The sequence below is a fragment of the Salvelinus fontinalis genome, chromosome 12 (assembly GCF_029448725.1).
Source record: "Salvelinus fontinalis isolate EN_2023a chromosome 12, ASM2944872v1, whole genome shotgun sequence".
NCBI classification, from domain to species: domain Eukaryota; kingdom Metazoa; phylum Chordata; class Actinopteri; order Salmoniformes; family Salmonidae; genus Salvelinus; species Salvelinus fontinalis.
In genome coordinates this window covers 28097153-28110689 of record NC_074676.1, presented here as the reverse complement: position 1 = coordinate 28110689, position 13537 = coordinate 28097153, and the positions used below count along the sequence as shown (strand labels likewise).

The window sequence follows — 13537 nt, the reverse complement described above, 5'->3', positions numbered from 1 at the left end:
GGCTGTTGCATTGGGTTTATTAGTCCCGATTCCTGTGACTAATCATTTTGGCTATTTAGGCTCTGCATCAGCTACCCAACTTTATCAGGAGTAATCCTGAGCCTACAGTGCCTTTAGAAAGTATTCACACACCTTAACAGGCATCCTTCTTAACTCAGTTGCCAGAGAGGAAGGAAATCGCTTAGGGATTTCACCATGAGGCCATTGGTGACTAAAACAGTTACAGAGTTTAATGGCTGTGATAGGAGAAAACTGAGGATGGATCAACAACATTGTAGTTACCCCACAATACTAACTAACCTAAATGACAGAGTGAAAAGAAGGAAGCCTGTACAGAATACAAATATTCCTAAACATGAATCCTGTTTGCAGTAAGGCACTAAACTGCAAAAACTGTGGCAAAGAAGTGTACTTTGTCCTGAACACAAAGTGTTATGTTTGGGGCAAATCCAACACATCACTGAGTATCGCTCTTCATATTTTCAAGCATGGTGGTAGGTGGTAGCTGCATCATGTTATGGGTATGCTTGTTTATGGGTATGCTTATTTTTGGCAAGGACTAGGACGTTTTTCTAGGATAAATATAAACGGAATAGAGCTAAGTACTGGCAAAATCCTAGAGGAAAACCTGGTTTTGTCTGCTTTCCAACAGACACTGGAAGACAAATTCACCTTTCAGGCAGGACAATAACCTAAAACACAAGGCCAAATTTACAGTTAGTGTAGAAAACGTTAGGTACACCTTAATATTAAGTTGCACCCCCATTTTCCCTCGGAACAGCCTCAATTCGTCGGAACATGGACTCTACAAGGTGTCAAGCGTTCCACAGGGATGCTGGCCCATGTTGAGTACAATGCTTCCCAAGGTTGTGTCAAGTTGTTTGGATGTCTTTTGGGTTGTGGACCATTTTTGATACACACTGGAAACTGTTCAGTGTAAAAAAAAAACAGCAGGGTTGCAGTTCTTGACACACTCAAACCGGTGAGCCTGGCACATACTACCATACCTCGTTCAAAGGCACTTAAAACCTCTACCACTTCTCTCTCCCGGATCCGGGATCCTCCTCATCAAAAAAGCTGACGAGCATAGCCTAGCCTAACGCGACAGGGATATCATATAATATAATTTTCATGAAATCACAAGTCCAATACAGCAAATGAAAGATAAACATCTTGTAAATCCAGCCATTTACAGCGAAAACACAATATGTATTTCCATTAGCTAACCACAATAGCAAAAGACTCAACCGCATATTTTCACAATTTTTCTACCGCATAGGTAGCTATCACAAAACCGACCAAATAGAGATATAATTAGTCACTAACCAAGAAACAACTTCATCAGATGACAGTCTTATAACATGTTATACAATAGATTTATGTTTTGTTCTAAAATGTGCATATTTGAGGTATAAATCATAGTTTACATTGCAGCTACCATCAAAAATATCACCAAAGCAGCCAGATTAATTACAGAGAGCAACGTGAAATACCTAAATACTCATCATAAAACATTTATGAAAAATACATGGTGTACAGCAAATGAAAGATAAACATCTTGTGAATCCAGCCAATATTTCCGATTTTTTAAGTGTTTTACAGCGAAAACACAATATAGCATTATATTAGCTTACCACAATAGCCAAACACACAACCGCATTTATTCACCGCATAGATAGCATTCGCAAAAACCAGCAAAAGATATAAAATTAATCACTAACCTTGACCAACTTCATCAGATGACAGTCTTATAACATCAGGTTATACAATACACTTATGTTTTGTTCGAAAATGTGCATATTTAGAGCTGCAAACCGTGGTTATACATTGTGAATATGTAGCATCGATTCACCAAATTGTCCGGAGATATTTTGGACACTCACCTAATCTGACCAAAGAACACATCATAAACTTTACTAAAAAATACATGTTGGACAGCAAATGAAAGATACACTAATTCTTAATGCAACCGCCGTGTTAGATTTTCCACAGAAGTACGAAATAACATCATAAATTGTTCTTACTTTTGTTGAGCTTCCATCAGAATCTTGTACAAGGAGTCCTAGGTCCAGAATAAATCATTGTTTGGTTTTAGAATGTCCTTCTCTCCTGTCGAATTCGCTCCACAAGGCTAGCCAATGCTGATGACGTTCCCAATTTCTCTCGACGCAGAGAACGGAATACTCCAAAAGTCCCATTAAACGTTGAATAAACTGATGAAACTTGGTTGAAAAAACCTACTTTATGATGTTTTTCTAATAGCTATCAAATAAAAACAGAGCCGGAGATATTAGCCGTGTATACCGAACGCTTATCATAAGACAACATGGAGGCACTTCCCGCGCCTAGGTAGAGAAAGGAAATTCTGGTCACGTCATTCCATGAGCTCTTGTTCGACCTCAGATCAAGCTAGACACCCCATTCCACCTTCCACTGCCTGTTGACATCTAGTGGAAGGCGTATGCAGTGCATGCATTTCCATAAATATTAGGCAATTGAATAGGCAGGCTGTAACGGCTTTCTTCCATAGGTGAAGGAGAGGACCAAAATGCGTCGCGGCTAGTGTTAAACATGTTTAATACAAACACAAGTGAAACACTACAAACAACCTACAAAATAACAAATGTGCAAAACCGATACAGACTTATCTGGTGCAGAACACAAACACAGAGACAGGTAACAAACACCCACAAAATCCCAACACAAAACAAGCCTCCTATATATGAGTCTCAATCAGAGACAACGACTACCATCGGTCTCTGATTGAGAACCCACACTAGGCTGACATAGAAACAGACAAACTAGACACACAACATAGAATTCCCACCCAGCTCACGTCCTGACCAACTAAACACATACAAAACAACAGAAAACAGGTCAGGAACGTGACAGAACCCCCCCCTCAAGGTGCGAACTCCGGGCGCACCCCTAAAAACTCAAGGGGAGGGTCTGGGTGGGCATCTGTCCGTGGTGGCGGCTCCGGCGGTGGACGAGGGCACCACTCCACCATTGTCTTTGTCCACCTCCTTAGCGTCCCTTGAGTGGCGACCCTCGCCCCCGACCATGGTCCAGGAACCTTCACCAACTCCCCTCTACAATAGAGGAGACAACTCAGGACAGAGAGGTAGTTCAGGACAAAGAGGTAGCTCAGGACAGAGAGGTAGCCCAGGACAGAGGGACAACTCCGGACAGAGGGACAACTCCGGACTAGTGGCAGCTCCGGACTGAGTGGCAGCTCCGGACTGAGTGGCAGCTCATGACTGGAGGGCAGCTCATGACTGGAGGGCAGCTCATGACTGGAGGGCAGCTCATGACTGAAGGGCAGCTCATGACTGGAGGGCAGCTCATGACTGGAGGGCAGCTCATGACTGGAGGGCAGCTCATGACTGGAGGGCAGCTCATGACTGTAGGGCAGCTCTGGCAGCTCCTGACTGGCTGGCGTCTCTGGCAGCTCCTGACTGGCTAGCGTCTCTGGCAGCTCCTGACTGGCTGGCGGCTCTGGCGGCTCCTGACTGACGGACGGCTCTAGCGGCTCCTGACTGACGGACGGCTCTAATGGCTCGGGACAGACGGGCGGCTCTAATGGCTCGTGGCAGACGGATGACTCAGATGGCGCTGGGCAGACAGATGGCTCAGACGGCGCTGGGCAGACGGATGGCTCAGACGGCGCTGGGCAGACGGATGGCTCAGACGGCGCTGGGCAGACGGATGGCTCAGACGGCGCTGGGCAGACGGATGGCTCAGATGGCGCTGGGCAGACGGATGGCTCAGACGGCGCTGGGCAGACGGACAGTTCAGACGGCGTTGGGCAGACGGGCAGTTCAGGCGCCGCTGGGCAGACGGGCAGTTCAGGCGCCGCTGGGCAGACGGGCAGTTCAGGCACAGCTGGGCAGACGGCAGACTCTGGCCGGCTGAGACGCACTATAGGCCTGATGCGTGGTGCCGGAACTGGAGGTACCGGGCTGAGGGCACGCACCTCAGGGCGAGTGCGGGGAGGAGGAACAGGGCTCTGGCGATGCACTGGAAGCCTGGTGCGTGGTGTAGGCACTGGTGGTACTGGGCTGGGGCGGGAAGGTGGCGCCGGATATACCGGACCGTGAAGGAGGACACGCGCTCTTGAGCACCGAGCCTCTCCAACCTTACCAGGTTGAATGGTCTCCGTAGCCCTGCCAGTGCGGCGAGGTGGAACAACCCGCACTGGGCTATGCAGGCGAACCGGGGACACCACCTGTAAGGCTGGTGCCATGTACGCCGGCCCGAGGAGACGTACTGGAGGCCAGATACGTTGGGCCGGCTTCATGACATCCAGCTCGATGCCCAACCTAGCCCTCCCAGTGCGGCAAGGTGGAATAGCACTGGGCTAAGCACGCGTACTGGGGACACCGTGCGCTTTACAGCATAACACGGTGTCTGACCAGTATGACGCCCTCTCACTCCACGGCTCAGGTATCCAACCCGGCTTTGCCAAACGCCCCTTTAGCCCCCCCCCCCCCCCCAAGAATTTTTTGGGTGAGCATCTCGGGCTTCCAGCCTCTCTTACGTGCTGCCTCCTCAATCCAGCGCTCCTGGGCTGTGGCTGACTCCTTCTCCTCCCAAGAGTGGCGATTCTCTCCCACCTTTGCCCAGGGTCCTTTTCCGTTTATGATTTCCTCCCATGACCATTCCTCCTGGCACCGCTGCTGCTGTTGCTGCTGCCCGTTGCCACGCTGCTTGGTCCAGGTTTGGTGGGTGTTTCTGTAACGGCTTTCTTCCATAGGTGAAGGAGAGGACCAAAATGCAGCGCGGCTAGTGTTAAACATGTTTAATACAAACACAAGTGAAACACTACAAACAACCTACAAAATAACAAATGTGCAAAGCCGATACAGACTTATCTGGTGCAGAACACAAAGACAGAGACAGGTAACAAACACCCACAAAATCCCAACACAAAACAAGCCTCCTATATATGAGTCTCAATCAGAGACAACGACTACCATCTGTCTCTGATTGAGAACCCACACTAGGCTGACATAGAAACAGACAAACTAGACACACAACATAGAATTCCCACCCAGCTCACGTCCTGACCAACTAAACACATACAAAACAACAGAAAACAGGTCAGGAACGTGACACAGGCCCTGGAACAGAGCATCGTTTTCAGATTTTTCACTTCCTGTCTGGAAGTTTGCTGCAAAATGAGTTCTGTTTTACTCACATATATAATTCAAACAGTTTTAGAAACTTGAGAGTGTTTTCTATCCAATAGTAATAATAATATGCATATTGTACGATCTAGAATAGAGTACGAGGCCGTTTAAATTGGGCACGATTTTTTCCCAAAGTGAAAACAGTGCCCCCTATTCACAAGAAGTTAAATCTTTTTCCTTTCCCATTCACCCTATTTTAAAAATTGATTTAACCTTAATTTAACTAGGCAAGTCAATTAAGAACACATTCTTATTTACAATGACGGTCTACCCTGGCCAAACCCGGACGACTCTGGGCCAATTGTGCGCCGTCCTATGGGACTCCCAATCAAAGGCCGGATGTGATACAACCTGGATGGCACACATACACAATCCATGTCTCAATTATCTCAAGGCTTAAAAATCCTTAATTTACACTGATTGAAGTGGATTTAACAAGTGACATCAATAAGTGATCCCAGCTTTAACCTGGGTTCACCTGGTCAGTCTATGACATGGAAAGAGCAGGTGTTCCTAATGTTTTGTACATTCACTGGAGTTGCTTACCAAGATGACATTGAAAGTTCCTGAGTGGTCTAGTTACAACTAACTTGACACAGCTTGAAGAATAAAAAAAATTATGTGCAAATATTGTACAATCAATACAGTTGTGCAACGCTCTTAGAGGCTTACCCAGAAAGACTCACAGCTGTAATTGCTGCCAAAGGCCATTCTAACATGTATTGACTCAGAGGTGTGAATAGATATGGAAAAGAGATATTTCTGTATTTCATTTTCAATCAATTTGACAAAATGTCTAAAAATATGTTTTCACTTTCTCATTATGGGGTGAGACAAAACGAATGTAATCAATATTGAATTCAGGCTGTAACACAACAAAGTGGGTATGAATACACAATAAGGGGTATGAATACTTTCTTAAGGCACTGTATTTGCAAAGAGAATCCATGTGTTGACACAGCAGGAAATGCAGAAATCTTTTCTTTTTCGCTATTGTGCAGCTTGTCATAAATCTACGAATACAAACTTAAAAATACTGATTATCATGACAATTTAGCCCAGAGGTGAAACTCCCGGACAGCAGTTGTGAGTAGCTTGATTTTTCATTCCATTTTCTCCATTTTACTTGGACCTGTCCTGTTTTAGGATATATTGTTTGATACAGCATATATTGTTGATATGTCATTTTCACATTGAAGCACATGTTTTTATTTGATTGAGTGCCAGGTTAGGCTATTTGATCTGAGAATGATGTATGCATAATGTAACATGTGTCTCATGACAGCTTACAAAAAACGCCACATACCCATTCTACCATAGGCTATAGGATACGTGATTTATGTTCGATCGATTTTTTGACGAAACAATGATGGAACGCTGTAGCGGTGTGTCTCTCCAACAGCACCCTGGAGAGACGCGCTGGGCATGGACATGCTAAATATTTTGCGCCCCTGCCTTTGACAAAGTGGGCACTGCTTGTCACGGAGTGGTATCAACGCTCACCTAAATAGTCATATGCCACTGGGTGAGAGAGATTGTCATTGTTTTTTGGGAAGAATTATGTGAGGTGTTGTCTTGGTCAGTTTAGCTTGGAATTTGCTGCCCTCGTCAATCTGCCGCGCTAGGCGGTTGCCTAATCCTGCCTAATGGGCTGGCCCTGTAGCTTGGCCCTGTAGCTTGGTTCCATTAATTACAAGGACTGTAAACTGCACAGTATGCCCTGGAGAAAGAGGGCAGTGGTGGGAGCTGATACATAAAACAGCAGTTGTTCATTATAATGAGGAGAGGTAACTAGCTGCAGGATTTGCGTCGCTGGATGCCCTGGAGCTCAGAGCTACAGAGTAGAATCATTAGGTTGAACCCAGACACAATGCTAATTAGAAGCCAGGCACAAACAGAATATGGAAGTGAAGCTCTGAAACGACAGGCTATATTTAGCCCCTATCTGAGCTGCTGCCACACTAACACATTAGCTTTCCACACACATCTACTGTAACTCCCAGTCCTCTCTGCAGCACATGGGCTTTACATTAGATCACTGGTGGAAAGAGGAGCTTTCAGCCCCTATTGCTAGGAATTGTCTATAAGAACGAACATCCTCAGCTTAAGTAGGCTCAGCTCCAAAGCAATGTTTTCCGGTGTTGGATGAGGTGAGTCCCCACCTTGCAATGTAAACCACATTGAAAACTCATGCAAATGAATAATACATATAGTAGTACAGACAGGACAAACAGGCAAGACAGACATGCCTACACACATCTAATAGCGTAGCGTACCAGGTTGACACTCACCTTCTTGGTGAAGTCCATGGCTCTGAGGATGGACAGGTTCAGAGTCTCCAGGGAGGCCAGTACACCCTCATAGTCACCCATGTGTTTGACAAAGTAGTCTGGAAGGACAGGGGAAAGGACAGAGGTAAGAGGGGTACACACTAGAGCCCGACCGATATATCGGTTCACCGATATTATCGGCTGACATTGGCCTTTTACTGCTATATCGGTATCAGATGGTAAATCCACAATAACCGGTATTCAATAAATAGGATGAAAAAAGGGAATCTTAATCTTATCTGAACACTTGCTGCAGTTCTCATGATGTGTCATTATTGTCACAATGTATGAAATCAACATTTGAAGCATAGTTATTGGACAATTGCTGTTTTGGATGAGAATAATTAATTTAATTTAAAAATTAATTGAATTTCCCCGATCTAAAACAGTATATCGGCAGATTTAGCGGTAAGTTGTGTCCCCCCAAAAATCGGAATCATATCGGACCCCAAAAAACTTATAGGTCGGGCTCTAGTACACACAAATACACGTGCATACAGGCACACACACACTTAGGGGACTACCGACTAGCTACGTGATTAATCAATTCTTCGTTTGAAAACTACAAAATCAGATATTCTACTGGGAAGTTTGGGATTATTGTGAAGCCAGAAAACTATTCATGGCATATTGACTTCACAGATTGATTTCGTCATACATTCACATATACAATACATCCAAAGACACACACAAACACAAGTAAAGCTCACAAATAAACACACAGATTAATCTGTTAATACTTACCACAGAGTTCCTTAGTGTCAACATTACTAACACACCACAGGTTAGTTAGGAGCAGCATAGGGAGAGAGAGAGAGGAAAGAGGTAGTGGGAGAATGCGGTAAGAAACAGGCAAGGCTGGCATGCAACACAACATGATCTATAACCATCTATATCTATATTGCTCCATCAGGGGGGAGCAGCAGGTCCACAATAATTTGACAAAACCTTAACCTAAACCAGAAGTCTATCTGTTCTCATGAATTCAGCTTCAGGTTACTAAATCTTTATTCATTTTGTATCTTATTATTCTTTGGCATAGAAGATGCTGCTATAAATCACTGATAAAAAAATCTCTACAAAGGCGCAGTGTAGGGACCAGATTGATGAGGAGCAGGAATAAGGAGAACAGTTCATCTTTGCTTGCTGTGGTCTGGGCAGTCGATAAATCAGATTGGCATTAGAATATTGTTAGGTTCTTATTTTTCAGAGTAAATAACTCACGGACACTAGAGAAGCTTAACCAAGTTGAATTATTCCCAAAGGGTCGACACAGCTGTATTCAGACATCACATTTCACACAAGCACTGATATTTAACCCTTTCTCCTAGGTTGAGTCTCCTCCTCCACACTGAACAGCCAATGCATCTCTGTTGCTAGACAGAACCTTAGTGATATCTGTTCTTTCTCACTTCATCTGACCTGACCTCTACCCCAAAGTGCTCACTCCTCCCCAACTCAAGGCTGTCATGGTTATTGATACCAGACAGTGTCTCTTCTCCTCCCAGAGGATCCCTGATGGCTAACAATAACATATCCTGACATAATGGAAACGTTATACATCACCCTCTGTCCCTCAGTGACATTGTTAGTTTCTAAGATCTCCACCCGTCTCCCCTACACATTCCAAAGCCATCTTACTCCTACAGATAACCATTAACTTCTGATGTAACAACCATTCTCTATCATCCCTCAGATACCATACTTCTGATCAATCATCTCTCTAGTATAGCAATGTTCAAAGTTTACCCAGAATCCAACAATATCAAATGCTTACATTGTAATTTAAGGTTTTAAACAGGCCAATCAATTATCTCCCAACAGTAACTGGTTATACTTCTGAGTAACGAAGGGAAAGAAAACCTTCGGATAAAATCTAAATATATATGACATAAAAAGCATTTATTCATGATTAAAGAGAAATTGAGTGGAACGATCTTTTGTTCAATCAATATTCTAAAGAGAGAACGCATTTAGTGTCTGAAAATAACAAGGCTGATGACATGTACGGTCAGGAGTACTGTAAAATGCCAGCCGGAAGGACAGTGAAAGAAGGTGAAAGAGAAAAAGGAAGAGGGGGAGGAGATAAGAGGATGAGACCACGGGTAACACAGGAACTGGAGGATTGTCCTTACTCTGCAATTCTTTCATCATCCTCTCTCTCTTCCCTGGTGTTTCATCTTTCTCTTCATCATTCTCTTTTTCACTTTTTAATCTAGAGGTGTCATCAACAAAGGCCTGTCAGCTAAAGGTCACACCAAATCATATCAAAAGATCTTGAAAAGGTGGATATGACATTTATGAGTACAGATAAATGGTATACTTTGCAAGCAAACACACACAGACACACCATCTCAGACCAGTGACATTTCCCCCTAAATGTAACACACTTTATTAGAACAGTCCTGATCATAACTAGAAAGCAGATTATGATCTACATATTGAAGATAATATAGATAGATAACAGATACTATTTGAGATAGATCATGTAAAAACATAGTGCATACTGTCTGAGATACTCTAGGGTTATTCGAAGTGTACTCCTATGGGGACAGCCAAAGAACCCTTTTAGGTTCTAGATAGCATCTTTTTTTCTAAGAGTGACCCCATCCACCCCATTCCACCCTACTACTGTCATCCCTGTCCTATTCCCTTTTCCCTCTCATCTCTCCTCCTCTCTGTTCCCTCCCCTCCTCCTTTCTGCTCCTTGCTAAGGCATTGTTCACGGCTGGCTGTGCTGGTTCATTATTTAATGAGGGGGAAGCGCTAGACCTGGCAAACAGGGACTTGAGCTCAGCAGCTGCACTCGTCTCCTCCCTTTTACATAATTCAATCTGAAATGTGATTAAAGACAATGCACACAGTGGAGCAGCATACCCTCCTGAGGCAGCCTGACACTGAGCGGGGGAGAAATGTGGCAAAATACACACAGGCAGGGCTGGCCTACTAAACAGTACTGCATATATAATATATACACACCCCGGTAGGATAGGTCCATTTGCTCACATATGCAGACACAAACACACACACACACGCACACATGCACACATGCACACTTGCACCTCCTATTTAGCCCTTATGTTAGTGAATAGGCTCCTAGCATGAAAAGAGGGACATAAAGGTCCTGGGATGTCTCAGCCATGGACATAAGTAGACCGAAACTAGAGGATGACTTGTGATCGTTTCATATATCTCAATGCTATCTCCTCCCTGCGCTCCAGACCCAAATGGTCAGGTCAATACCTCTGCTTCAGCAGTGTGATGATGCTCTCACCTTGTGTTATCTGAGTCAATGGAGTGAAACAGATTCTCCAGCTCCTCCTCATTCAGCGTTCCGTCGGAGAAGAACGCCTGGAACTCATCCAGAGACAGCTTCCCATCATCTGCAGGAGGAGAGGAGGAGAAGAGGAGAGGTGGAAACATCCATCAGGTTAACAGCGGATATAAACCATGCAGCTACACACCATGATCACCGTCATTACCACTAGGCTCATTGTGATAATATGTATACACACAGTGATCAATGAACATGGTCTTTATCATGATATCATCATCGCCATTATCACCGGAATCATTACCAACAATGTCATAATAGCCATAATCATCATCGCCATAATAATGATAATCATCATCATCATCGTCATCTTCCTCCTCCGCATCGTGATCTATCACAATCACCCTGCAGTCTTCCATCAATGCTGAACCATTATAGATTATGGTAAAGAATTTACACAGTGCTCTGGGCATTTGCAAGCTGTAAGATCAACAAAGTGAAAATCATTTGAGAGGCCACCACTTGCAGAGCTTTTGTTACAGACTGGTCAGCTCTCTGCGGATCAGTAATTATTGATTCCAGAATGATGTACAGTACTACTACAAGGGCTGAACAGGCATCTGGACCTGGAGAGAGCTGGCTCCTGATCCATCAGGCTCCCACTGAGCCACTCTGTACCCAGTGAGAGGCCCTACACCCAAGATCAGAACTAGAACCAGACTAAGACCCCAGAACCAGGCCAGGTCCTAGCCCTCAAACTTAGCCCTCGGGCCCAGCCCCAGGAACCAGACTCCAGGCACCAGCCAGGAGGACTCCAGTCAGCATTATTAGGACTACTGGAGTCTGTGGAGCCATGCTGTGGCCTGGCGCACCACGTGAATGAGAAACCACTGTGTTTGCCCTTGAAGCTGTTCAACTGGACTTTTGGCTATTGGAGCCATTGTAGGCTCTAATCTCCAGTGTAAGAAAATGACTACCGTGCAAGCCAAAATAAAGAGAGTAGTTTTCGTTATTGCCGCCTAACAGAACTATTGGGACATTTAAAGGGAAAAGCTTTTGAATCTGGTCCTTTGAATTAAAACTGGCCCTCATTCTTGGCTGCAGCAGCACGCTCCCCTCTCTCTTTCTCCCTCCATCTCTCTCTCATCATCTCTCTATTTCTGCCCTCCTCTCTATACTATTGATATCCCTCCCCTGTTCTTTCTCTTCTCTCTACCTTTATCATTGCTCTTTCTGTCCCCCTCTCTCTCCTCTCTCCACTGTTACTGTCATGTATCTCTTATTTGCGCCTGAGAGACAGGCATAGGCACTTAAGAGTTGAGTGAACTGCTGGAACAGAGGGTGAGGATGGATACAGAGGAGAAACATCTTTCTCCTAAACACAGGCTCGTCTCCACCTCTCTTCTGTGTCCCCGTGTCTTACCCTGTTTCCATTTGAGGCAGTAGAGTCTCAGAACAGCAGAACTGTACCAGCAGTTAATTAAACACTGACCCACTTTTACCGCAGTACTCCCACTAAGGAATACCATGCGCATGAAGAAGCACGCCAGCCCAGCCCTATCTTCTCCAAATTAGAGTGTGCTGGAGGATATGGCCTGGAGGATATGGCCACTACTGCAGCTCAGTGGGTACAGTGGGATATGGGCTGGAAATCAGGTTCTGATGTGGGCAGATCTCTGGTTCCAGTGTTATCTATGTTCACCAATGGGAAAGGGAATAACATTCTCTGTGTTCCAGGCTGATAGGTGGACTATAACTCATACAGTATGCAAGCATCCGGATCTGATAAAGACACAGTATAAACCCCAAGCTGCATGAAAAGCTCTGCTCAGATGGTCACGTTTTTCCGATAGAGCCCAGATTAGATTCAAAGCAATGAAAAGACCTCATAGCCAGTGGTGTTATTTTGTAATAAAATGTGATGTGTGTGTGGGGAGGAAGTGTGGGGAGTTAGTGAGGACAGACAGGGGTTCATCAGACAGATGGGAAGGGTTCTGCTAATGTGTCTGAGTGGGCAGACGGCAATACGGATGACACTATGCAGACCTCGCTGCTACAGATAAAAGGGATGCAATTAGCACTTTTACTTCCAGCAGGGCTCTCACATCCTGCACTCTTCTAAGAATAAGAACAGACATAGACTCTCTATTTCATGTCTATCCTTTATCATAATTTGTTGGGGTGCTGGGCTTCCAGGTTGTCATGGCAACCAGACTCCTGTGCATCTCTCCCCTTTTCCTCTGTTCACCATCTTCATCATTTCTAATGACCCAATCCAGGAAAAGAGTGTAGAGACCCATTTCCAGTGACCCATCTTTTCTCTCTTTACAATTCCTTTTTTTGTCCTAGACTAATAAAGGACCTTTTTACAGCTTTTATCTCCTGCCTGAGATGGTCTGTGCTAGTGATCCATCAATTCAGAACAGGAGAATAGCCCCTGCCAAGCAAGATTACCACACACAGGAATATCTTCCCCTGATGGATTGACGGGACATTTTATTAGAGAAAAAGTTGTGGTTGAGAGTGTCTGAAAGTGAAGATGTGTGTGTGTGTGTGTGTGTGTGTGTGTGTGTGTGTGTGTGTGTGTGTGTGTGTGTGTGTGTGTGTGTGTGTGTGTGTGTGTGTGTGTGTGTGTGTGTGTGTGTGTGTGTGTGTGTGTGTGTGTGACACCGATGAATCAACGGTAGCTAAGATGGGGAGAGGTCTGTCCGTGATAAAGTGCTGCTCTGCTTTCTTGACAT

At 44.8% G+C, this 13537-nt stretch overlaps 1 protein-coding gene across 2 annotated transcripts in view; it reads right to left on the bottom strand.

Annotated features, from left to right (window-relative positions):
* LOC129867085 (N-terminal EF-hand calcium-binding protein 2-like) overlaps positions 1-13537 on the bottom strand; it is a 132983-nt gene that overhangs the window by 76509 nt on the left and 42937 nt on the right. For both annotated transcript variants that reach the window (XM_055940246.1, XM_055940247.1), the window contains exons 3-5: positions 10797-10905; positions 8267-8292; positions 7484-7581 (exon numbers count right to left, since the gene is read on the bottom strand). In XM_055940246.1, the coding sequence (XP_055796221.1) occupies positions 7484-7581; positions 8267-8292; positions 10797-10905 (233 nt within the window). The remainder of the gene's footprint in view (positions 1-7483; positions 7582-8266; positions 8293-10796; positions 10906-13537) is intronic.